Below are 24,826 nucleotides of genomic sequence, written 5' to 3'. Positions count from 1 at the left end.
GAGCGAAACAATGTCGCTTGGGTAGGTTGAGCGGCTTCTGTTCTTGCACAAGCTGTATTTTGTATGCTTTCAATTTAAGATCTCGACGTAAAATGCGCCAAGTCGTTCCATACGTCAGTCCGAGTTGCTGCGAACGGCACCGAATCGACTCTCCACGGTCTTCGTGTACACTCTCAGTTACGGCTGCTATATTTTTCACTGCGTGCTGGATGCATTATTGAATGCTGCGTCTCAAGATGGGTGATGGTGTTGCGAATAGTACGCTTAGTGGGTCGATTAAGTTGATCATAAGTTGAGCGAAGCCCGCGAACGATTGAAAACGTTGTTTAGGCGTAAGTCTTTTCGTGATGAAATGCTACACAAAACTGAATAAAAATAACATGACTGCTTGCCACGACTCACTTGATCTGTCGAAAAAAGGCTATTTAAAAAGTACCTGTACTTGGATCATCCGTTATATACACATGTGTACATACTTTATAGAGTCTTAGACATTTCCTACTGCGACATTGATTACAACTATAGTCATTTCATCTATTTTGATATGTTTTTATTGAAAACTAATATGTAAAAGGTATTTAAAAGTTAAGCTTTTATTGGAAATATTTACATATGTATGTGTTTTACTTAGTTGTCTCAAGCAAGTCTCCAAATTACGGCAGCACATTTTGACCTTCAATCCAAAAGCTACCTAGTATGCAAGTATATGCACACATGTATGTTTATAACAATATTTTTTTTAAATTTAAAACTAACCATATGCTTCCAGATACAGATCTATATACGTAAGTAACTGAGTTTGTGGGAGTTTAATCGAAATTGTAGCGGCAATTTTGGAACAACTTACTCGCAGCACTTTTAAAATGTCGACAATGCACTAGAGTATTGCACCCAAGTAACCCCGAAAACTGGCCACGGTGCGTGGGGGCATAACTTTGGCACGCACTCAATGCCCTTAGCTTACGAAAACAAAATTTTCCGTAATGAAAAACGCAAACGCATCTACCGATGTGTTCCTGATATACATATGTGATATGTATGTATATAACTGTTAACGTAGGTAAATCACTTGGACAAATGCATAACAACACCACTTGAACAACTCGACAATACAAGAATATTGCCAATTCGAAGCGCTTACCTCGACAAAACATGCGTCCAAAAGTCAAAGGCAGGCAAAATTTTTTTTGCATTTCATTAATTGCCAGCGAAATTCGGTGGTGCAGCAAAATCAAATCGGTCAAATTGGGTCGTTTCCCCGTGGATTGTTGCACCGTTCTACTTTCCGCAATGGTTGAAAAGCACAGACACGAGCCAGTGCCGGCCACAGTCTCGCCGCGTTCTTCAAACGGAAGTGATCGGTCGTTCGTTGCATTTTGTTGAGCGGAGTAAACGCGACAATCGAATTATAATTGCTGGAGTTGAAGCTGTTTCGGATTACCCTTCATTGAATTACATACACAAAAGGATACATACATGTGTGCTGGCCATTCTATACATATTATATATCTATATGTACATATTGGATTATGGAGCGTGTGTTGTGAATGAAAATTTGAATTTATTATGAAAGTGCGATTCGATCCTTCTGACAGCATAGTAACATGACACACTTGTATTTTAACATGCAATGAACAAGTTTAACAATCATATTTTTATTATGCTATTGAAATGAGTTGTGGTGTCTTGAAATGTGCATTAAAAAGTGAGAATTGAAAAAGAATTGTTACAAAAATAAATAAATGTTAAAAAGTGACGTTAAAGAAGCAAAGAATTGGAAAGTGGCGAAAAACAATACCAAATTCATGAATATAGCTATATATATGTTTATAAATATATATCTTCATACCAAATAGTGGGTGTGATCGTTACTTCGGTCTATGCCACCACAAAATAAATAAATAAAGTTTCTATTGTGCCCCAATTAATGGATACCGTTACAACATAATATAAACTGTTCTTCAATAATGGCAAAAACGAAATTATTTGCCGATGGTAGGTGTAAAATCATAATAAATTAATCATAATTACTCGAAGTATGGGGTATGCCCAAGGACATAATTCATAATTCCTTATTGTGCAGTGTTGTGGTTAATACTAAAGAACTGTTTAAATATTTTATGTATACATGTGCATATTTGAATAAAAATAAATAAAGTGGAATTTGCTTCAGTGAGTTAAATATAAATTTGTAAGCAGTTTGTGAAGTGCACTCCCCCAAATAAGCCTTTACCGTATGATCAAATATGACCCGGACTGTTCTACTAAAGTTTAGTCTCCAAATGTCAATTAGTGTGTGTTTGACAGCTGTTTCTTTAGGACGCGAAAAGGTTGTGACACTTTTTAACGTCTGATCAAATTTGACCCGGACTGTTCGACTACAGTTCGATCTCCAAACATAATATTAATTAGTAGTATTTTGAGCTGTTTCTTTATGACGCGATGTAATCATGTTAAAAAAAATGTAACAAGGAGTTTATTTGGAATAATCTGTTTCCAATGGAGTCTACTTAATTATAAACAGAAGTATTTGAGTGGCCTAAAGCATTCAGTGAAGGTCGTGAAATCATCAAAAGCTTGCCTTGTGCGAGTCGTTCATTCATCTCTCTTAATGACTTAATCGAAATATTAGGGAAAAAGTCAGTTAGCTAGCAGAGGATCTCTACAAGTCATCGATCTGAACCCTACATTCATCGAACGCATCGTTACTTATGTCGAGAATTTAAAACTGAAATGACCTTGATCTTTTACCAACCTCAAAAAATTGTGTCAGTGTAAGGTCATGTAGTTCTATAAACTGAGTTTAATGGCCCAACTCTGGTCTCATTCGTCTGATTCTTGCATTTAGTCGATTTATTTACTTATATATGTGGCTAAACGATACAGCCATAGCCTTAGTCGAACTACGAACGCATTTAGGGTTTCTCATATCCGATGAATGTACTTCGTGCAGTAGATTTTTGAAAACCTAACTCTATTTTCAACTGCACTATTGACCATCGTCAAATTGTGTTTAGAGCTAATGCTTATTTCTTTGTAACGGTTGGGAATCCACAACAGCGGAAAATGTCATCCCAATATGTACCTTGTGAATAACACTTCGTGTAATGTCCACTACAGTCCTTTTAATTCAACGTCCTCATTCCTCGTCGAGACGAGTTGAATTCCAATTGAGGATTGCAGGATTGCTCTCTCAACGGTTACAACTGCCTGATAGCCTGACTGCTTCTTCTTGCAATTGCGGGGCAATCTAGGAGTATGTGCTATGATGTCTCTGCTACTTGGTCGCAAAAGCGACATTAATTTGTGAAACAATACCCTATTTTATACAGAAGACACCGCCTCCTGCAGTGAACTGGTTCTTAAGCCGTTTTGTATCGTATTCTCACAGAAACAACTTTCGTCAGCCTAGGCATTTGTTGTCAGTATTGACTTCTATTGACTTCTATTGGCCCTTTCCTCTTCTCAAAGCTCCTCTCGTAAACTGTGGGGACCCACAGCGAAAAATGGGTTCGATCTTGTCGGACTGGTTGCCGCCGATTCTTTCGACAGGAGATCGGCCAGCTCATTTGTACTTATTCCTTTATGCACAGGAATCCACTCTACTAAAATATTGTTTTCAGTAGAAACCCTGTTACGCACTTTTATACACTTCTGCACCATTCTTGATTTGTTTTCGATGAATAAGATTACCTGAAGTGTCGTTTGACTATCGCTGAGTATGACAATTCGTTCCTCCTGATAGTTCCTCTCCACACATCTGTTATTGTCATAGATTTCAGCTTGAAAAATGCTTGGAAATCTGCCCATGGTCACTGACAGTTTGGTTCGTGGTCTCACTATACCAAAACCAATTCCATTTGCCGTTTTCTAGCCATCTATATACCACTGCATTGTGCTCCTACGAAGGTATTCCTCAAGGATGGAGTCCTTCCATTTACATTTGCAGCCCAATGAGACTTTGAATCCGTTTTCATAGTAGATTTCCTTGGTAATATCATCTCTTGAAAAGAGTGCCAGCAGAGGACTTTCTCCAATGGTTCTTGCCATGTCCTAGTGCAAGGCTAAGATGGACCTTTTTGCTGTCATCTCCACAACTATATTACCTTTAGTACTGTTGGACACGTGTATCAACATCTACTATCTCAAAAAAGTTGTGAGTGAGACTCTTGACGTCCATGACGCCGCTCCATATGTGATTATTGGGCTGACTAACATTGAGGATATCCAGGCATACTGGTTTGCAACCCAGGTTCTATCAGCTACACGTTTGCACACCATCAATGTTCTGATGGATTTCGCAATAGTGGAATCCACGTTCTTTTTTCACCTAAGTTTTGAATTAGTACCAGCCCTATATTGAGCGTTAAGGTTCTTAAAGATGGAAGATATCTCCTTCTTGTGAAAGGGACGATGGGCGTTTTTGATTTATGCACCATCTTTTTGAAAATATCGTAGCTTTGGCAGCGGATCCACAACTAGCATCCAAAGCAAATGCAATAGCATACTCCCACGAGGCATCCTTATGTTCCTATTTAGATGCTATCTGAGCCTATGTGTGTTTTAGCGATTCTCGTTCTGAGCACCGCATGCATTCAATGGAGTTGGAGGTATTGTAAAACGGCCTTTTATGTCAAGATAGGCGCATAGTATCACTTCTGCCTTTACGAAAGCATTCTCAATGTCGGAGACCACATTGTACAGAGCTCTGTTCGTGGATCTACCAGCTGTGTAGGCGTGTTGGTTCGGCTGCGGTGCATTTTTCCCAGAACAGTTGTCGTGATGTGGTGATTAACTACCTTCTCCATACCCTTTAGCAGAAAGTCGATATGAAGATTACTCCTCTATTTTCTTATGATATATGCCAGTTTTCCAAAGTCCTCTCTCGACGAACAAAAACCAAACTCTATAAGTCACTCATTATTCCCGTCCTGCTATATGGTGTAGAGGCTTGGACGATGACGTCAACTGATGAGTCGACATTGAGAGTTTTCGAAAGAAAGATTCTGCGAAAGATTTATGGCCCTTTGCGTACGAGATATACGACGACAATGACATTGTTCAGCGAATTAAAAGACAGCGGCTACGCTAGCTCGGTCATGTTGTCCGAATGGACGAAAACACTCCAGCTCTGAAAGTGTAAAGTGCTTCCCGCCAAGGGAAGTAGAGGAAGAGGAAGACCACCACTCCGTTTGAAGGACAAGGTGGAGAAGGAATATCCAATTGGCGCCACGTAGCGAAAAGAAGAAACGACTGGCGCGCTGTTGTTAACTCGGCTATAATCGCGTAAGCGGTGTTTACGCCAGTAAAGAAGGAGAAGAATATGCCAGTTTACTAGGTGCGTAAGAATAATCTCATCTCCTTCTGGAGTAAAGTTGGCTATCTCCTAGCCACTTTCTAGTACAACGGGCCTGTTTTATAATCAATGGTCGGGGTTATTTGTTCCATGGAGACCGCTCCAGGAAAGTGCGCGTTCAACAGATTTCTCGCCCCGTCCTCCAGGCTGACGTGCTTGCGAAACTTTCTGAAGTTGTCTCTCTTGGCATTGCGTACCTCCTTGCGCTATATAGTAAGGCTTGCTCTATAGGCACTCCACTCCTAGATGAGGTTCGCTCTATTAAAGAGACTGTCTACCGATTTCCTTAGTGTCGAAAGTTTGTTGGACTAGTATGTAATTTACCTTAGTAAAATAAAATGAAAATAGTTTTATTACTGGAGAAATCATAGTTTATGCCAAAAATGTGCGAACCGGTCCACGAAATACTGCAGTTACCAATTACTACATACCATAGTGATTTTCGTTACTCTTGCAGACTTTTTTGTTGAATATGTCGGTCAGTGTGTGAGATATATTCATAAAAATATATGGAAACTTGATCCCGAGTGTATTTGAGTAATGCGTTGGTGTAATCAGACCACACCTTCCCCTAGCGCCAATATAATCGAAGAAGTGATTTTGGTCTTTGAAAACGATCTTCACGTCGTATACCTTAAGATTTCCGTTTTTCTGGTTAACTTTTTTCTGGTAAATCCCTTATATAAAATATACCCCATTTGGTTCGATTTTATAACACATAAGAATAAAAATTTTGTATGCTTCTATTTTAATAAAATAATTTTTTGGCCACAGATATTGATGTGTGCGGACCAAGGTCCCAAAGAAAATGTCTAAAGACACTTCTTTTTCAAATACTCGCCATATCTGGAATGGCATTGTTGGTGGTCTTCATACTCCTAGTCTATCACGCAATAAGGCTTGATAGAGGCGGTAAGTTTTAAAAATTCTTGGTTGTACATAAATGTATAATGTATGCTTTTCGTGTAGGAAAGCATCACACTTTTGACACATCGAGTTCGCAACATCAGAAAATACAAAATAATCCACTCTACAATCATTTACCACGAGATGAAGCCGCTGATAGTCCGACATCTAACTATGACTATAAAATAACAAATAAATATGATCGAACTTTAGACGTTCAGCATTTGCACCCTTCAGTTTCCTACCATCGACGTCGTAGAACTCTGCCCGACATGTTGGATCCTATATTTTTGGAGCGTGGTCCAAACTTCGATAGACTGTACACAAAAGTGCGAGACAAACGAACGCGTAAGGAGTTGGGTGAATTAGAGAAAGAATACTTTCGTTGCAAAAAGGAGTCAGTAAAGAGTAGCAGTTGCATGGTTTCATTTCTAAAGCTGTACAATTTAGCTAAAGAAATCAGTGAGAAAATGGACAAAATGAAAGAGATATTTAACGATAATGAAGAAACACGTACACAGAGTAAAAGTTCCGATTCTAAAGAGTCCAAAGAACTCGAGGAAGATCTTCACAAGGGCGATAACAGTAATGAAGGAACTGCTTCCAAGACGGATTCCAGCTTAACTACAGTGACGGATGAAGATGGCTTTGCGCAACGGAATTCTAGCTCTAAGGAGGACGAGGAACAAATTCATTTTAGTTGGATTATAGATGGACAACACGATAATTCTGAAGATAAAGACATTACGAAGGACAGTACAAGTGGAACAACATCAAGTATTTTGCCAAAATCAACCGCGGTCAGGGAAGTTTCACCTACTGCCACAGAGAGTACTCAAAGAACTGTGACTTTAAACAAAAATTTGTCTAATAGCACAAATCATGCAACTGAAAGTGCACAGACGGAAATACCGATGAAACATAATGATACAAGTTTTACCCACACCGAAAATGAATCACACAAAATAAGCTGGATTTTAGATGGTTTTGAAAGTGATAATGAAACCATACACGTGGATAAAACCGTAACCCTGAACACTACTACGAAACCGTTTGAAAAAAACAACACCACGGAATTAGCTGAGCATATTTCTGTCACCACTCAAGCGACAAAGATGACTGTAGATGATAAACCTGAAAAGATTAGTTGGATAATAGATGGGCATCATGAAGAAGATGAAGAAAAAGAAGATAAACCTACAAATACGACACAGTCCAGTTTATCAAAAGAATTAACTTCCGGTATCACAGAAAAAATAACCTGGATTTTAGATGAAACTGAAATCGAAGAAACAATCCCCAAAGCTACATCAAGATCCACCATGAAAATAGAAGACAAACCCGATAGGATCAGTTGGATTATTGACGGTAATGATGACCATATTGTAACTGCGTCCACATCAAGGACCACATCGACGTCGACACGCGATATATTTGAAGAATTAGAAGCGGTTACGGAAGCTGCTGAGAAAGAAGAAGATAAGCTGCGCAAATTGAAATACGATTCAATAATTGAAGAAGAAAACAAATCCTACGAACAATACAAAAATGACACTTCAACCACAACACTCCCACGTGGGCACTCAACACCCTATTTGGTAATAAATCAAACAGTTATTCTTACTAATACTACAGGTATTACAATAACTTATGGTGGGGACTGCGTAACAACACGAAAACCCGAAATAGATCAGGAAAAAGCACGTATAAGCGGTAACGACCGTTCACATCCTCTGGATTATCCTTCCAGTTTAGAGAATATGCTTGACAGCTCTGAGAAACAGCACGGTTTTAAACATATAGAACAAGATATTATTTGGCCAAACATTAAGAACGCTACCCTAACCACAAGCGCTCCGTACGATCCTAAAGTTTGGGAAGAACTATTTCGCAAAACCTCAATGGTACAACATCAGCGGGATGAATTAATTGATACATTCGAGATAGGAGATATTGACTCTATGATGAAATTTGGTGCCAAACTGAATTTAGCAAACACAAACGCTTTCCAGGGTAGGTGCTTTTTTCATGCATACAAATAACCTTATTTTACTGTGTTAATCCAAACATTTTCAGATGCGCAATTCCTGTCGTTGTGTGATCAAGTGGCAAGACGTTTGCACAGCAAAGGTGCTTACACAGTATCTGACTCCTTCACGCCGGCACCAAGTCCGCAATTTACAAGTCGTGGACCAGGAGGCTTTCCAGTTACTGGTGAAACAATGAAGGCCACGGCTCAGTTCCTTTACAATCCCAATTTCGGTATGCCTACCATACCGATATGCTTTTACATAACTCCTGCCAACTTCCGCGTAAGTAATCAGCACCCTATGTGGTCACCAAATTTCCAAGGAATGCCGGGCAGCTATGCCAGCGGCCCTATGAGTTTTAATACGCCAAATGGCGTATTCTTTGTGCCTCAGAACGTTGGTCCAACGGGAAGTTTCTTTGGTCAAACAGGTGGAACGGGCAATGGCGGGTAAGTACTTCAAAGCTCACATTGGACCATCGCACGCATTTTTTACTCTAGATAGTGACTTGTTGCAGCCAAAGTAATATGGGTAATCTGTTTACGAAGAATGCTGCACCACGAAAACAACAACAACAATTCTTCTGCACTTACATGCAAAACAATGCCAATAATGGTCCCAGTGGCGCAAGTGGTGGTGGACTTGGTAGCAGTATTAACACAATGGGATTCCCTAATGGAAGCTTCAAGATGCGTACGAGTGCCCAAAATCTCTCAAGCGATATCATTTACGCCTCCTACACCAATATTCCTGATCATTTGGGCCATGTGGATCATTTCCAGTGTCCATCGCCAGAGCAGACAGGTTGTTATGGGGGCAAAGAGTGTATCCACAAGAGTGCTTGGTGTGACGGTTATGTGGACTGTTCTGATGGTAGCGATGAGGCAGCTTGTCGTTGCATAGATCGTTTGGCCAGCAAACGTATTTGTGACGGATATGCTGATTGTCCGATGGGTGAAGATGAGCTTGGTTGTTTTGGTTGCTCCGATTTAATATATTCATGTTACGACAGTCCTGAGGAATATACTGCATTTAATCGGTCGACGGTTTCGATGTGTTATGGTGCAAACGAAAAGTGTGACGGCGTTATGAATTGTCTGAATGGACGAGACGAACTTGAATGCAATATTATTGTCAAAGATGTGTCGGATCATATGGTGAGACATGAATTTAGTTTAAAAAAGAATTTCTCTACATTTTCTTCAACTTATCCAACAGTCCCATGCTGTGTCCAGTTCGAGCGGTTTCCTCTTCCACAATTATCGGGGTGAATGGTATCCCGTCTGCAACAATGCTCAAAAGTGGGCAAATGAGGCCTGTGCTAGTGAAGCCGAACACAGTGTTCCACCGAATGTGACTTTCCGTGCGATAACATTACCCGGCCCCTTTATTGAACCTACTATAGTGGGACAGGCGCACTTTCCTCAGTCTTGTCAGCAACGCGATGTACACGATAATCTCGTGGACCAGGCTGCTTATGTTAATTGCTCATCAACAATGTGTGGTTTTGTGAAGAAGAAGACTGTAAAAGCTTTTCGTCGAAAACGTTCAAGAGCTTTGACAGCATCGCAAACAATGAAGAAGCAACAACAGCGTGGCATATTCAATGGACGCATTGTTGGTGGCAGCTATAGCGCACCAATGCAATGGCCGTTCGTCGTTGCCATACATAGAGATGGCAAATTTCATTGTGGTGGAACAATATATAACGAAAATTGGGTAACTACAGTTAATTTAAAATTATTGATCTACGTCCTTTTAAATAGTGAACATATTTTTAATTAGTTAATTGCGTAATGGCGGCATCAGATTAGTGTTATGTACGAGGGGAGAGATTGGAGAACAAAAAGAAAATATTAATCATCGACTTTCTTGTTTTTCGAAATATTCTCCATTAAGATCTACAAGTATATATTCAAGTCGAAGTCGAAGCAGTTTTGCCACTCTGATTAAGGTATACCCAAAACATGCCTTTTGGACGCATCAATCGCCACTTTAGTGGTCGAAAAACGTGGACGTCTTAATTTACTTTTACGAACGCGAATAAAAAAATTAATTCGGTGCCAAGTCAGTACCAAATCCATGCTTCGAGTGCTCAAAAATGCAATTGTTTCAGTCACTGATTCGTCTTTGACAGTAGGTTTTCCTGATTTCTTGAAAAGCCACTAGTAAACAAATGTTTTTGTATTATGATTGCGACGTTTTCAGTGTTTCCAAAAAAACGGTCAACCAATTGCTGATGTACGGCTCACAGACGACTGCAGTTTACTTTCGGGCTCATACGGGTACATTCATCACCTGTCAAAGAACCGCTATAATATTGTTTTAACATTTCTCTCTACTAATCAACGAGCTTTGAGTGATTGACAAACTGTGTGGTATTCCACGTGAACAAATTTGTTTTTTACAATAAACTGTTCATGGAGTGGTCCCACTAAAGCCTAAAGTTGTCTCAATCTCACCATATGCCATATCATGCATCTTATTTTCGGAACAATCATTGATTTTGGACGACCTTCACGAAATACCATCTTAGAGTGGTCTATAACCTCGATTGAATTAAGCATACCATCGGTAAACACTGGGCCATGATGGAGCTTTATCGCCAAAGATTTAATTAAGTTTATCAATTCACTGTTGCTGAGATCTACAATCTACAATAGCGCTCGTTAGTCTCAATGTTCTCAGATGCATAACATCAAAAATTTTAAATTTTACGATAAAGTTGTGAGTAGGCAGATTATTATTATTATTTTTTGGGTTTATTGTATCGTTTTGCTAAATATTTTCGTTATTATTTGATCCAAATTACGTTTTTTGAAAGGCATTGGTATCTTTGAAAGTTTTGATAGGGAAGCTTGGTAATCGCTTAGAAGGCACACAGTTCCGTTGGTTCATCATCATCACAATCTTTTCTTCGTATCTACAACCCAAATATTTTATATTCATTGATCTGGGCTCAGAACCTTTTCCTTACTTATAAACAAATATCAAACATTTCATATTTAAATCATACCCCCCCTCGGTATTCCAAATACTTATTCTTCACCGATATTGAATACACTGTTTTGAAAATAGCGATTCAATTCGTAGTTTAAAGATTTGGGTCAAAGTATTTTGAAGTAAATAATTTCGGGGTTCAGTAGTATTACAAATGAATTTGATTTAGGTGGGAGTATATGTGGACTACGAGGTTTGACAATTAAGTAATGAGACTGATTTTATTGCCGCGCTTGTGGTAAGCCTGTGACCTTGAAATTCTCTGTTTCCGGCATCCGATGAGAGCTGGTTTTTCCAATACGACCCGGAAACCAAACGCCAAAGCTCACAATGGTTGTCTCCGCGCGCCTCGCGCCCGAAAAAAGCTCGCATGAGCAAGTCGAAGGTGAAAACGATGATTATTGCCTTTTGCCTGGTGCCCTGCTCTAGACATTTCCTGCGGTCTTCTCGATCTGTCAGCCCCAACCTGCGAGTATGTATGAGCAGTGGTTCGGCAACCTAAAAGCTTGCCTTATGCTTAACTCTGGACAGTATATTCCCGCATAAGCTCCATAGTCCATCTTCGAGCCATCCGTACAGATGTTTAGAGTGTTGTACGTAGCTAACATACCTTTATGCCAGTCATCTTTTCTATGTTTACTTTGAACCTTCTTTCTCAGTTGAAAAGTGGAATCATGTAATCAGTGGTTGCCCAATCGCCATTACCCAACGAACTATGCCCGCAGATTCTATGTGTAATTTCTCCTGCAGTCAGTAGTCGTCCCACCGGTTTTGCTGCGCAGTTTTCAGCGAAGAGGTCTTTAGGTGGAAATTTAGTAACAATTCAAGAGCCGCCGTCGGAGTTGTTTTTAAAGCTCCCGTTATGCACAGCTCATCGAGCATTTGAACTCTACTTAGTATAAATGCTAGCATACTCGTATATATTTCTGATCCAGCATTGCTAAAAAATTTCTTTGGAATCTAAATAATATCTATCCAAATTCATACCAACTCCATTCACATTGTGTTGTACCAAAAACCAATGAATTTTTTGCGGAATTGAGCTCATAATATTATTTATTTCTTCTCTATTTTATCTGTGAAAAATTTTTGCAACATCTGTAACATATAGTGAACTCCTTATATCTTATATTGGTTAATAATTTTTGGATTAGTGATACATATACTATAATTTTCATTCATTCCATAGATCCTTAGTGCCGCTCACTGTGTGATAAACTACCATAAATACTATTATGAAATTTATGCTGGATTGTTACGTCGAACGAGCTTTTCGAGTTCTACTCAAATCCGTGCAGTATCTCATATAACTGTGCATCAGGCATATGAGAGGCGTAGCATGCGAAACGATCTTTCCCTTTTACGCATGAGCGAACCACTGAATTTTAATCGTTGGGTGAAGCCGATATGCTTACCCGATATGGGTCGAACTACTGTTGGTGAAGATTGGATTTGGGGACCCGAAGAGAACACGTTATGTACGGTTGTGGGTTGGGGCGCAGTGCGTGAAAAAGGACCTGGAAGTAAGCAAAACGTGAAATAGTAGTAGACAATTTATTGAAGTCATAAATTCTTTGGCTCTAGGTGATCAATTACGCGAGGTTGTTGTGCCAATACGGAAGCAATGTAAAGAGCTAGATGACAGGCGGTCAGAAGATGTTTGTGCTGGTGATTCTGGTGGTGGACGCGATGCCTGCCAGGGTGATTCCGGCGGTCCTTTGTTCTGCCGCAGTGCTAACAATACGGAGGAGTGGTACTTGGCCGGAGTTGTCAGCCATGGCAATGGTTGTGCGCGTCCTGATGAATTCGGCGCATACACACGCGTTGCGCTCTACTTGGATTGGATCGAAATGGCGACACAATTTCTAGCGAAACTTCGGCCCCGTTTAACTTGTCCCGGCTACACTTGTGTGTGGGGAGGGAAACGTTGCATACCTAAAAAGCAGCGTTGTGATCGTGTTGTGCACTGTTTAGGTGGTGAAGATGAGGTGGGCTGCACTTACAATTTCATTCCAGATATCGTCGGTAGTAGCATAAATGCAACAGCAACAACTGAAAGTGATTATTATCCCGAAAATGTGGTAACACTCCCATACTGCAAAGCAGCGGATACAGAACGCCAGGCTCGCGTGGAGTCACAGGAAAATGAGGATAGTACAACGGTATTCACAACAGAAGCTCCAACAAGTATTTCAGAGACAACTAAAACTGATAGAGTAAACTCCACTGAGTCTGGTATGACTGAAATAATTACAACAGAGTCTGATATAGAAGAGACTACTATAAGTCAAACCACTATCAAAGAATCAAGTACTCCTGAAGTAAACAGCACCAAGCCAACAACTACCGAAATCAGTACCACAGAGTTCACTACCGAAAGTGAAACCACGGTCTGGACTGCGGCAGATACTACTATTACCTCGCCCAGTACGACGGAAATTATTACAACTACTACGGTAGTGAGTACCACAGAAATAAGTACAACAGTGAGAATTGAAACAACAGAAATCAGTACGACGGAGACCACAACTGAAACTTCGACGTCCTCTGAAATCACAACACAATCCTTAACACCGTTTGATATTGAAAATTTGGTTACGACTAAGTCAACGGAGGCTACGCTATCTACTACCCCCAAGCCAGATACAACACAGACATCGGAAAAAATAACAGCTGATGGAACTTTAACTTCGGAAACGTCAAATGATTCAACTACGAGGAAACCTAAGAAGTTTAATAATTCCACAATGCCAGGGAAATTCGTCTGTCAAAGGTGTGTATAAATAGTAATAATATAGGAGATACGTATTATTACTATATATATACTATGTATAGGTATACATTTATTTGTTGGGGTCTTGTGGGTAATCTATTTTACAATGTGTCGTAATAAGTAGGAACACATTTAGGTAAAAGAGCAAACACACTCCTTGGACGTGGTTCATACTCGTACTACACTGATTTCTTCGAAGTTTCATACAGTATATAGTCAAGTAGATTCTTATTACTAGGAAGTGGGCTGTTAAAAACGGCCTCACCATAATCCTAGCAAGACCGAACTGGTGTTATTCATATACTATAGACTATAGTCGACACCCAGGAATTTAATTTATCTCTACAGTTGCGCAGTATTCGCTCGCATAATTCTAGTTTCGTTAAATCCATCGAGCAACACGGTTCTGTGACGTTTTTATTATCTTATCACAGATCTATCCACGAACGAGACAGCGCGCGGACGGTGATTGCCGGCCGTGGGCGCCATACCGAAGTGATTAACTAAGTAATACTTTGGCTCTATGAAACCTTAGTTAAGCCTAAAAAGCTCTACAGAATTTTCGTTTCGTGGAAGCCGCTGGAATAAAGCTACAATCACGAAAAAAATTGGCTCTGGGGCGCAACGTCTTTCAGAGTAGGGATTATTCTCTCCGATAGTAGGGTAGCGACGTTATTGATGTCTTCAGTTCGTTGATTGTGAGTTCAAAACGAGTGAAATGATGTCAAGACTCTTTATCTCTAGCGTCTATTACAGGAAACTGTAAGGCTGAAGAGATTATTAGAACAAGAACTTTAGTCTTAATAACTGTGGAATTTGAATGGAGAGGAGCTCCTTTGAATTCCTGCGGCTGTCTACTGGACCGTTGGGCCTCAGTCCAAATCAGCAAGCGCTGATCAACTACCAGCAGATGTACAGTCACAAGGTGCTTCTGGTCCAGGGTAAATCGTATGAGGTCGAGGAAACTCTTCGTTCTCAGAAACGTCCACCTTTCAGTGGTTGTAGGATCTGACTAGACACTGTCAGATCGGGATTCATTCAGTAAGGTTGAATATCTTACCGGATGCCAGCTGCATTAGCTGTTTGGATGAAGATGACATAAAAACATCTCTTCCTATTCGAATGCCCCTGTTTCGCCAGATCAAGACAAAACACTTCGGATGCCATACTTTTAGACCTTCAGGTGAAATAGAAATAAAACATATAAGCAGATTTGTGATAGATTCAGGGCATATTGTCGATAGCTGAAACCAGCTACAGGAGTTTTTTTGTTTGGCAACACATTACGAATCAACAGAAAGTCTTATTGGGTCTAAAATTTGTATATCCATCGTTTTTGCCTTTAAATTTTAGAATACCGCAAATTGTAGAGTTAGCAAATCGATGCGATCGAGTTTTGGATTGCGAAGATGGCACGGATGAGGAGTTCTGTACTTGTCGAGACTATTTGAAAGGATCTCTCAATATACTCATTTGTGATGGAAAGGTTGACTGTGAGGATTTGACCGATGAAGAGAATTGTGGTAAGTACATATACACCTATGTACATATATGTATGTGCATGTATATCACGAAAGTTCTATTTAAATATATATGCCAGGTGATTGCAATGACAGTGAATTCTTGTGTCCACTTTCTAATATTTGTGTGCCGCTGCAAAAACGTTGTGACGATACTATTGACTGTGCCTTTAAGGAAGATGAAAAGGACTGCTGTGAGTAAACGTCATCTTCAGTTATGAAGTTTACATTTTTTTTCAAATTTTAACTTGTTAATATCTCTGCTACATAGTTGCGCTAACGAATGGCAAGAAAATCGTTTTGGACGCTGACAGGCGACCCGTTCTGAATAATGTCGGCATATTTTCTCGTAATAGTCATGGTAAATGGCGTGTGGTGTGCTCTCATGACATTCCCTTCTCGGAAAAAATTTTCACAACGGCAGAAAATGTATGCGCACAGCTAGGTTTCAAAAGTCTAAAATTCTACAATACAACTAAATTCATTAGACACGACTCCATAGTACCCATACATCCGGATATTCAAAAGAAAACTAAACATTTGCGTACACAATTCTCTGTTATAGCAGAGGACAATCACCTTTTCTCCAACACGGAACGTAAATTTCGTGTAAACGACCAGGCATTCAAGGCGCGCACTCAATTCATAGAACGTGTGACGGATGAGTGCCTCGGACTCTTCGTGGAATGTGAAGCCAAAGCTTATAAAGTAGAGCCTATTAAGACTGTAAGTGCGGGAGAGGAAGTATCGCCAACGGGCTTGCCATCATCTGTACTGAAGCCGGATTTAGAAACCCATGGAAAACCAAACGTCTTCGTAACACCGCCATCAACGCTGTTTATGGTGAAGAAGAAAGATGAAGTGCTCGATAAGCTGGACGGGTTAATAAAGACCCGTAAGAATATGACACTTTTGATAGATAATAAATTACACGAGGCTGTGGAGGAGTTACACTGGCCGTGGGTGGCTGATGTATACGTTGATGGGCGGCTGTGGTGTGTTGGCGCCTTGGTTGATAAATATTGGGTGTTGGTGCACGAGTCTTGTCATTATGGTGTTAGGTGATTACAGTTTTTTTTTCAATTCAGTCAAATATGTACCTCAATTCTAACGATCTTTGTAGATTCAATGCCAATTATATAACCGTACTGTTAGGTGGTAGCAAAACGAAAAGTCGCCGCCACAAAAGCACACACGAACAGATACGACGGGTCGACTGTTTCGAGCAGGTGCCTAAAAGCGATGTGCTGCTGTACCATTTAGAAAAACCCGTACGTTTTACACACCATGTACTGCCGACATTTTTACCCGACTTGTAAGCATCATTAAAATAATATCTAAGCTTATATATAGTATTAAATTATTACAGTGCCAAAGATGCGTCTGATGAGTCTTACCAATGCATTGCTATTTTACACGACGAACAGAGCGGTCGTATAAAAGCGGTATCTGCTATTGAAGAACGAAATGATGCTCTATGTAAAGTTTCAGACACATCATGTTTTCGTCTAGTGGAACATAAACCACCAAGAGAATTAGTGGGGCTTGGATTGAGCGATGAGGATTTTGCAAGCTTATCGGAGGAACTAAAAGAAGATTTAGATAAAAACAACGACTCGACGGGATCGACAATCTCTCGCTTTACAACATGCACACAATTCGGCAAGAAGAACATTAGTCGCACAGCTCTCGAACCTGTCGATCAGGGCATTTTGTCATGTCGAAAAACAGATTCCGGCTGGTTCCCATTGGCTTTATTCGACTACAATAATACGAATTGCTACAGTTTTAAGGATTCATTTGCTTTGCGAACTCTAGAAAAGGTTTACGGTGCAATGCAGAAATTAATAGGTCGGTTGGGGATCCAAATTCGTACATTATAATGTTGTAATATTGTTTTTTACTCCACTTATAGACCAACCGAAATGTGAGCATTCCAACGAGGCACCGGTTTGTAGTACTTTTCGTTGCACGCTCGGTGATTGTTTAGAGGAGGAACAAATTTGTAATGGCATGAACGATTGTCATGATGGAGCTGATGAAGAGAAAGAAATGTGTATTGGACGTAAAAAAGGTTGGTGAAATTATTTATAGCATAATATTAAGAACATTAAGGACAACAGTTAATTGGGGTTCTTCAATGCCTTCGACTAGGAAGGCAACGCGAGTAAGTACTGTGAATCTCCAAGACTCAAAGATATATATTGTAGAAATTGTGGAATCATAACTCTATTTGCTCTAATTGTGTGTGATCTGGAAAGTTTCCGGAAATAAAGCTTCTGAGAAGAGCTCAGAATGCGGTATCGTGATTCATTGTTAAATTTTCATTAATTGCTAATGGAATTCTCTAGTCTAGATTAGAGTTTAAGACAAAAGCAGCCTAGTATACCGACCTGAAGTAATGATTTAGGTCGACCTCAAGAACTACAGACGAACAACTGTGTAGAAAATTTCTCGTGGATTTTAAGATCAAGTAGAAAGTTTTCGAGATTATTAAAGGTTGAAGTTCAAACCTCTGAAAAATACGTGCTTAAAGCATTCCAAAACTGTTCATTGTTGGTTCAAAACTGAGGGACCTCTCTGTTCAATATTAACTTGACTGCCAAGTGCTCTTTTAGACTATGAAAATTTAATAGAAGAAGAACTTTCAGTAAATGGTTTTAATGAAAATATTAAGTAACTTCTTAGCAAGCTAGTCGGAGAGGGCTTACATTATAATTACTTTATCAAAGAAAGTCGTTCTTAAAATCACTGGAACTTAAATTTTAGGAATCCTCAATAAAGGGTAATCCATTTCGCAGTTTCCTCTTTTTAAAGAAAAAACAAAGAAACTTCAAATTTAATGGACAATGTTTATTATCATTCGAAAGAATATTCTTTGGCATTTATTTTTTGAAAATCTCAAATGTTGACTGCGGCTACGCCTCAGATGGACTATCCATTAAGTCCAATTTTCGGTGATACGTTCGAGCATTTCGACTGGTGACTGGCGAATGACAAGCGTGATGTTTTGCTCCAGGCCTGAATCGAAGTGGGATTATCTGCATAGACTTTAGACTTTATTTTCTAAATTATCTGTTCATCGAAGTTACTCTCCATCCATCCATAAATCCATTGATTCGCCGAACCCACAAGCTTTAATCTCAGGCATCAAATGGTTCGTTATCGATGATTCCACCGGCGCACAAACCACACCAAGTCGTTGTTTCTTCTGTATGGGATGGCAGCTCTTGAATCTCTTCAGGTTTCTTGACCCATTGAGCTGGAAATGGACCACATCGCTGAACAAAATTTGGCTCGAAAATGTCGTATCTTCTTTCAACTTTTCAAGAGCGAAGCGATGTCGCTAGGGAAGGCCGAGTGGCTTCAGATTTTGCACAAGCTGTATTTTGTACGCTTTCAATTTAAGATTTCGACGTAATATGCGCCAAGTTGTTCCATATGCTCCACGGTCTTCTTGTATACTCTCAGCTACGTCTGCCTATTCGGCCGAATATAATCCAATATTGGATCCTGGATCTCAATATGGGTGATAGAGTTGCGAATAGTACGCTCAGTAGGCCGATTATGTTGACCGTAAGTTGAGCACGAAACACGCGAAACACATTCTTTACAGAATCTGAATTTTTGTATTAAGTTGAACAATTTGTAAACCTTATTCAGGCATAAGTCTTTCCATGATGAAATCCCAAACAATACAAAAGTAACATGACACCTTTACACAACTCACGTAGTTACAAACTGCTGGGTGGAAATTACTTAAAATACTACATCTTTTTTATTTTTGTACCATTGTTATTAACATTCCATGTAAATATTCAGTTTGCGAACCATCGGAAATGAAATGTAGGTCTTCATACAAGTGCATACCAAAGACGAAATTTTGCGATCACATAGCCGATTGTGATGACATGACTGATGAGCCCACACTTTGTTCCTGCTACACATATCTGCAGTAAGTCCAAATAAATTTGAAGATTATCAAAAGCTAATTAATATTCTTAGAGCCACAGATCCGAAGAAAATATGCGATGGCATACGCAACTGCTGGGACAAAAGCGATGAGAGCCCAGCGATTTGTAATTGTACCGCGAATCACTTTCCGTGTGGCGCGTAAGTAATGAATGTTTCAAATTTTAAACTTACTTTAAATTTATTTTTTTACTTATGCAATAAATAATATTACTTATGTAAAAGAAAAGGGATTATCATACAATACGGTTTACAGACTTTGAATGCCTATCAAGATAGAGTGAGATCCTCTCGACACTTTTACATACAAAATACGTAGGCTGTCTTTTATATTTCAGGATGTGGAAACATTAGTGCTTCAATCTGGAAACTCACAATTTTATCGTAAAGTTTAACATTTTTAATGGTATGCGTATTCAGAACGTTTTCACATACATAAGTGCGCTATTTGTGTTTTTTGCATTTACATAAAATAACGGGGTTTTCAATAGCGTCGCTACAAGAGTAGACTAATAGGGTCAGGGAACGCTATTTTTGACATTTCTCATTAGTAAGGTTACCGAAATTCGGGGTCAGTGGCCTCAACTTTAAGAGCGCGACGTTCAATTTATGGTCGCCATAATCGTCCTGTCAGATCAACAATTGGCATCTAGTTGAAATATTTGAATTCACAGGCACAGTACAAAATGTTTCTCTGAGATAAAGAAAAGCTCGTAGCGTCGAGTCGTTCTTAAGTTGGGCTCTCTATGACGTCGTTGTGGCGAATTTTGCGCAAAGATTTTTCCCTACATCTTTACAACATCAAATTGACTCTGGAAATGAAGCCGCTTGACCACCAGAATCGAATTAGGCTGAGCAACAACTTGAAAATGTTAAGGATTTTCATCGAAAAATCATCTTCAGCGATGAGGCTCATTTCTGGCTGAATGGCTTCGTCAATAAGCAAAATATCAAAACCACACGCACTCCATGAGTCACGATTGTATTCCGAAAAAGCTACGGTTCGTGTGGTTTATAAGCCGGCGGCGTCATTGGGCCGAACTTCTTCCTTGTTGACGATCAAGACCGGCACGTTACTGTGAATGGGAAACGCTACCGCTCAATGATAACCGAACATTATTGGCCCGAATTGGATGTTATGGACATGAACAATATGTGGTTCCAACAGGACAGCGCTACAAGCCACACAGCAAATGTTGATTTATTGAAAACCATGTTTGGTGAACGTGTTATCTCACGAAATGGGCTAGTCATTTGGCCGCCATTTGACGTTGTTAGACTACTTCCCGTGGGGCTACGTTAAGTCTATGATCTATGCCAACAAGCCAGCTACAATTGATGAACTTCGTACGAATATCGAACGTGAAATTGCAGCAGTATCTGCGAATTTATGCTTGAAAACCGTCGAAAATTGGGTTCAGCGTCTGAACTTCCGCAAACATGCCCGGGGTAGCCGTGCAAAAAAATAGATATAAAAAAATTTTTAGCCTTCTTATTAAAAACCCCTGTTATTAATCTCGGCCAAAAAATGGAATTAAATTGCGAAAAATTTCAAGCGATTATTTTTTACAACTTTCGACGTGGATTAACTTATCAAGAGTGCAAAAATGAACTTAATTCAATTTTTGATGATGAAACTCTATCGCGGACCAGAGTTTATCGATGGGATAGTGAATTCAATCCAAGTCGTAGATCACTTCAAAACGAATTGTGGGAAGGTCGTCCAAAATCAGTAGTTGTTCCGGAAACTATTGAGGCTATGCGCAAACTGATACAGCAAGCTTACCATGTGACCTACCGTGAAGTTAAATGAACTATAGGCATTAGTGGGGCGAGCACAAATTCAATACTGAATGAAAATTTTACTGCAAAAAAGATTGTTCACGTTGAATCCCACACAATTTGTCAATCGCTCATAAAAGCTTGTGCCGATCGGTCGAGAAAAATGTTGGAAAATACAATAGCTTTAATACCCGTCTACGACATCGTGAAAGGTGATGAAGCGTGGACTTACGTTTGTGAGCCCAAAAGTAAACAGTAGTAGACTATATAGGTTTCAAGATGAGCCGAATTCAACAAAAAGGATTCGCGTATGCAGTACCTCCAAGCAAATGGTTGCTGTTTTTTTTGGAAAAATTGGAAATTTCGCAACCATACCACTGGAACGACGCTGAACAGTGAATTCTGAGTGTTATAGAACCATTCGTTTGCCAGTTGTTTTTCAAGAAATCAGGAAAACCAATCGCTTAGGACGGTTTACTCTTTACTATGATTATGTGAGCTCTCATACATCGACTGAAACAACTGCAATTTTGAGCATTCAAAACATCGTTTCGATTAGTACAGTTCTAACTCGGCCCCGAATGACTTGAGATACCTCAGTCAGAGTGGCAAAGAGTGGCAGTAGGTTCCAACGCATATAAAAATTAAAAATTTTCGATTTTGAAAATTCACTCGTTGCTCGACTAAGTTTGTCCTCTCAATTTCGTGGCGTTATCCGTTAAATGAACAAATCTAAAAGTTTTAAGCATATTTCGAATGAATACTGGATATAATTAGACTATTTTGTACGGCTGAAATATGATCTTCGTTTCTACCGAGGAGATTTTGAAAACAAATTTTATGGTTCAGTGAAAATAAAGATCGCACATTTTTTCTTACATTTTCTCTATTTTTTAATTAGTGTAGTCTCTAATATTGTATTAATTGATGTGATGATTTATGATTGATTCAAAATCATTGACTTTTCAGTTCATCAAAGGAGTGTGTGCCACGTGACTTCGTTTGCGATAAAGAACCTGACTGTCCAAATGGCGAAGATGAGAAATATTGCGTGGGTCTTGAATTCCCGCAAGAGATAATAACGCAAAAGGTCGGCTTTACTAAGCCACCGCAACTGTAAGCAACGATTAATATCAACGATCTATATTTAATTTTCCTACTTTCTGTTTCTCTCTATCTCGCTCTCCCCACCCAGCAAACACAAGCAATTACCACAGTTCGGTCAGGTGATTGAGCAGTCCTATGGCGTATGGCATACAAAATGTTTTCCGCGTAACAGCCCACCAGATGTGAAGGAGGTGCGACAAATATGTAAGAAGCTTGGTTTCAGTCCCTACAAACAGCCAAGTTATCGCATAATTGATGATGCAGTGAAGGAAGTGGTCTCGGCAAATGAGTGGCCCGATCAACGAGGACGCAGCTTCGGCGACGACGAAGAGTCACCTTTAGCCGAACGTTATCGTAGTGCCACTAAAGCGGTAGTGGTGAGTAAATTCTCACCGCTCAGCCTTAACGAAGAGTTGACGCTATTCCTGAAGCCCAGCAGGCCCATCGCCGAGGTGGCGCACTGGAATGCGACCGACTCTGACAAGTGTTATAGGCTAGAAATAAAGTGTATGTAGTTGCGTAAATTATCTAATGTAGTAATTTAGAGGGCGTATATTTATTTTTTAAAATGTTAGCTTTCAAATTAGTTATAGATTAAGGTAATTTTTTGTACTTTTGTAAAAAAATTAAATAAACATGAAAACTGAAACTTCTCTGTACTCCACTCCGATTTGGGCCCAACAGTATGTTGATGTTGTTGTAACCAGTACCTAAACTCCGTTAGGATGGTGAGGATTAGATAATTTGTCGTCGAGGTCATCCAACGGTATACCAGGGTGCGACTATAGGGAGAAGGGTGTGGGAAGTGTGGGGTTAGCAGGACAGAGGTGGTTAGTGTCATGCGGGCACTCATTGCACGCTGGACATATATTTGATATGTCAGGGTTGATTATGGATAAGTAGGAGTTTAGTCTGCTAAAGTAATCAAAACGAAGCTACGCAAGGGTTACTCTCGATTCTCATAGCAACTCGAGCTGTTCGTCTGCAATGGGTGGTGATTTCACTCCAAGTACGCATTACACTGAGAGAGAGTTGATCAAGGTGTTAATGGCTCCACTGTGAATGGCGGTCAGTGTACGAGTATGTCTGAAGTTTGTTGCGTTCGAAGTCTGGTGGGCGTATTGTTTTATGTCTTCAACGTCTTTGAGAAAGGGCCTCTTGATGCTTCTAGGAGGCGGTTCCGCTCTAAGCAGGTGACTGCAGGGATGATTTCAGTGAAAGCACCCCAGCATAAACTGTGTGGAGAGGAGTTCATTATGCTCTTTAATTGGAAGTGACGGTGTTCGATGGGATACATCAAGGGGCACCTTGTCAAAGAGAAAAGGGAGAGCAATTTTCTGACATATCTGTAGCTTCCTCGTCTCCATTTCACTGCATCCAGCCGACCAAATTGGTGCGGCGTAGTTAAGAACCGACCGGCCGACTGTCTCGTATGTTGCCAACAACGTTTCTTTGTTTTTTCCCCTTGTGCTGCCAGCTAGAGACTTGAGGATTTTGTTGCGGTTTTATACTTTGGCAATAATCGCGGTCGTGTGAATAGTGAAGGAAGAGGAATATTAAGAACAAGTCTGTACTGAGGAAGCTAGAAAGTTATCGTATTTATTCTCTGACGTCATTATCGTGCAATCATCAGCATATGAGGTAATAGAAATTCACTGGTGGTTAAGGGAGTTTCGCGATGTAGAAGTTAAACAGCAACAGGGAGAGGACATCACCCTACAGAACCCCCTGTTTAGTTCTTTTCAATTTAGTGTTTTTTTCTCGAAATAGTTTGAATGATTGAGGTCCGCTCAGGTAGTTCATAGTCCATTTGTTCAGTCCTGGAGGGAGCGCAAATTTTTCGATTTCCTCAAGTAGCGTTGTGTGATTGACTGTGTCAAAGAATTTTGACAAGTTCAACGCTACGATGATCGTTCTAAAGCAGTGTATAAGTTTTTGGGTGAGGCCAAGAACTATCTAAGCTTTTATGGCGCTAAGTACTGTCGTGGTGCTGTGCACTTTTCGGAAGCCATGCTGATGGTTGCTGGGCTCAGGTGGTGCGTGAAGGTTGGGAGGAGCAACGCGTCAATTGTCTTCACTACTGTGGAGAGGAGAATTATCGAACGATAGGACTCCCCTTTGTTGTCGGGTTTCCTAGGTTTCAGTAGTGGGACCACTCTCACATCGGGTATTTGACGCGTGGTCGGCGACAGTTTGAGGACAGTGGTCAGGCAGGTTACTCCCGTCGAGCCTAGGTGCTTTAGCATCAGCATGTTAGTTCCATCAGGGCCAATGGATGGTTCCGAAATTCTTCTAGACTGAATGGGTAGTGCGGTGAAGGCCTCAGAAGTCGAAAGGTTTCTCAATCGAGCTAATTATGAGCAGATGCTCTGATATGAAA

The 24,826-nt window shown here is 40.0% G+C and overlaps 1 protein-coding gene across 1 annotated transcript; it reads left to right on the top strand.

Moving 5' to 3' along the window:
- Positions 1–1,057: 1,057 nt before the first annotated feature.
- LOC105227168 (serine protease nudel) lies at positions 1,058–23,100 on the top strand. Its single transcript, XM_049457883.1, has 18 exons — positions 1,058–1,995; positions 6,131–6,268; positions 6,326–8,275; positions 8,339–8,741; positions 8,810–9,449; positions 9,511–10,011; positions 12,482–12,815; positions 12,877–14,065; positions 15,419–15,588; positions 15,666–15,779; positions 15,857–16,646; positions 16,709–16,900; positions 16,955–17,436; positions 17,501–17,659; positions 19,408–19,540; positions 19,591–19,698; positions 22,309–22,455; positions 22,535–23,100. The coding sequence occupies exons 1-18, from the start codon at positions 1,968–1,970 to the stop codon at positions 22,959–22,961; spliced, it is 7,905 nt and encodes a 2,634-aa protein (XP_049313840.1). The 5' UTR covers positions 1,058–1,967; the 3' UTR covers positions 22,962–23,100.
- Positions 23,101–24,826: the final 1,726 nt, after the last annotated feature.

This window comes from Bactrocera dorsalis, chromosome 5, assembly GCF_023373825.1.
Source record: "Bactrocera dorsalis isolate Fly_Bdor chromosome 5, ASM2337382v1, whole genome shotgun sequence".
Classification (NCBI taxonomy): domain Eukaryota; kingdom Metazoa; phylum Arthropoda; class Insecta; order Diptera; family Tephritidae; genus Bactrocera; species Bactrocera dorsalis.
Note: the sequence above shows the minus strand (reverse complement) of the source record. Positions and strands in the feature narration are given on the sequence as shown.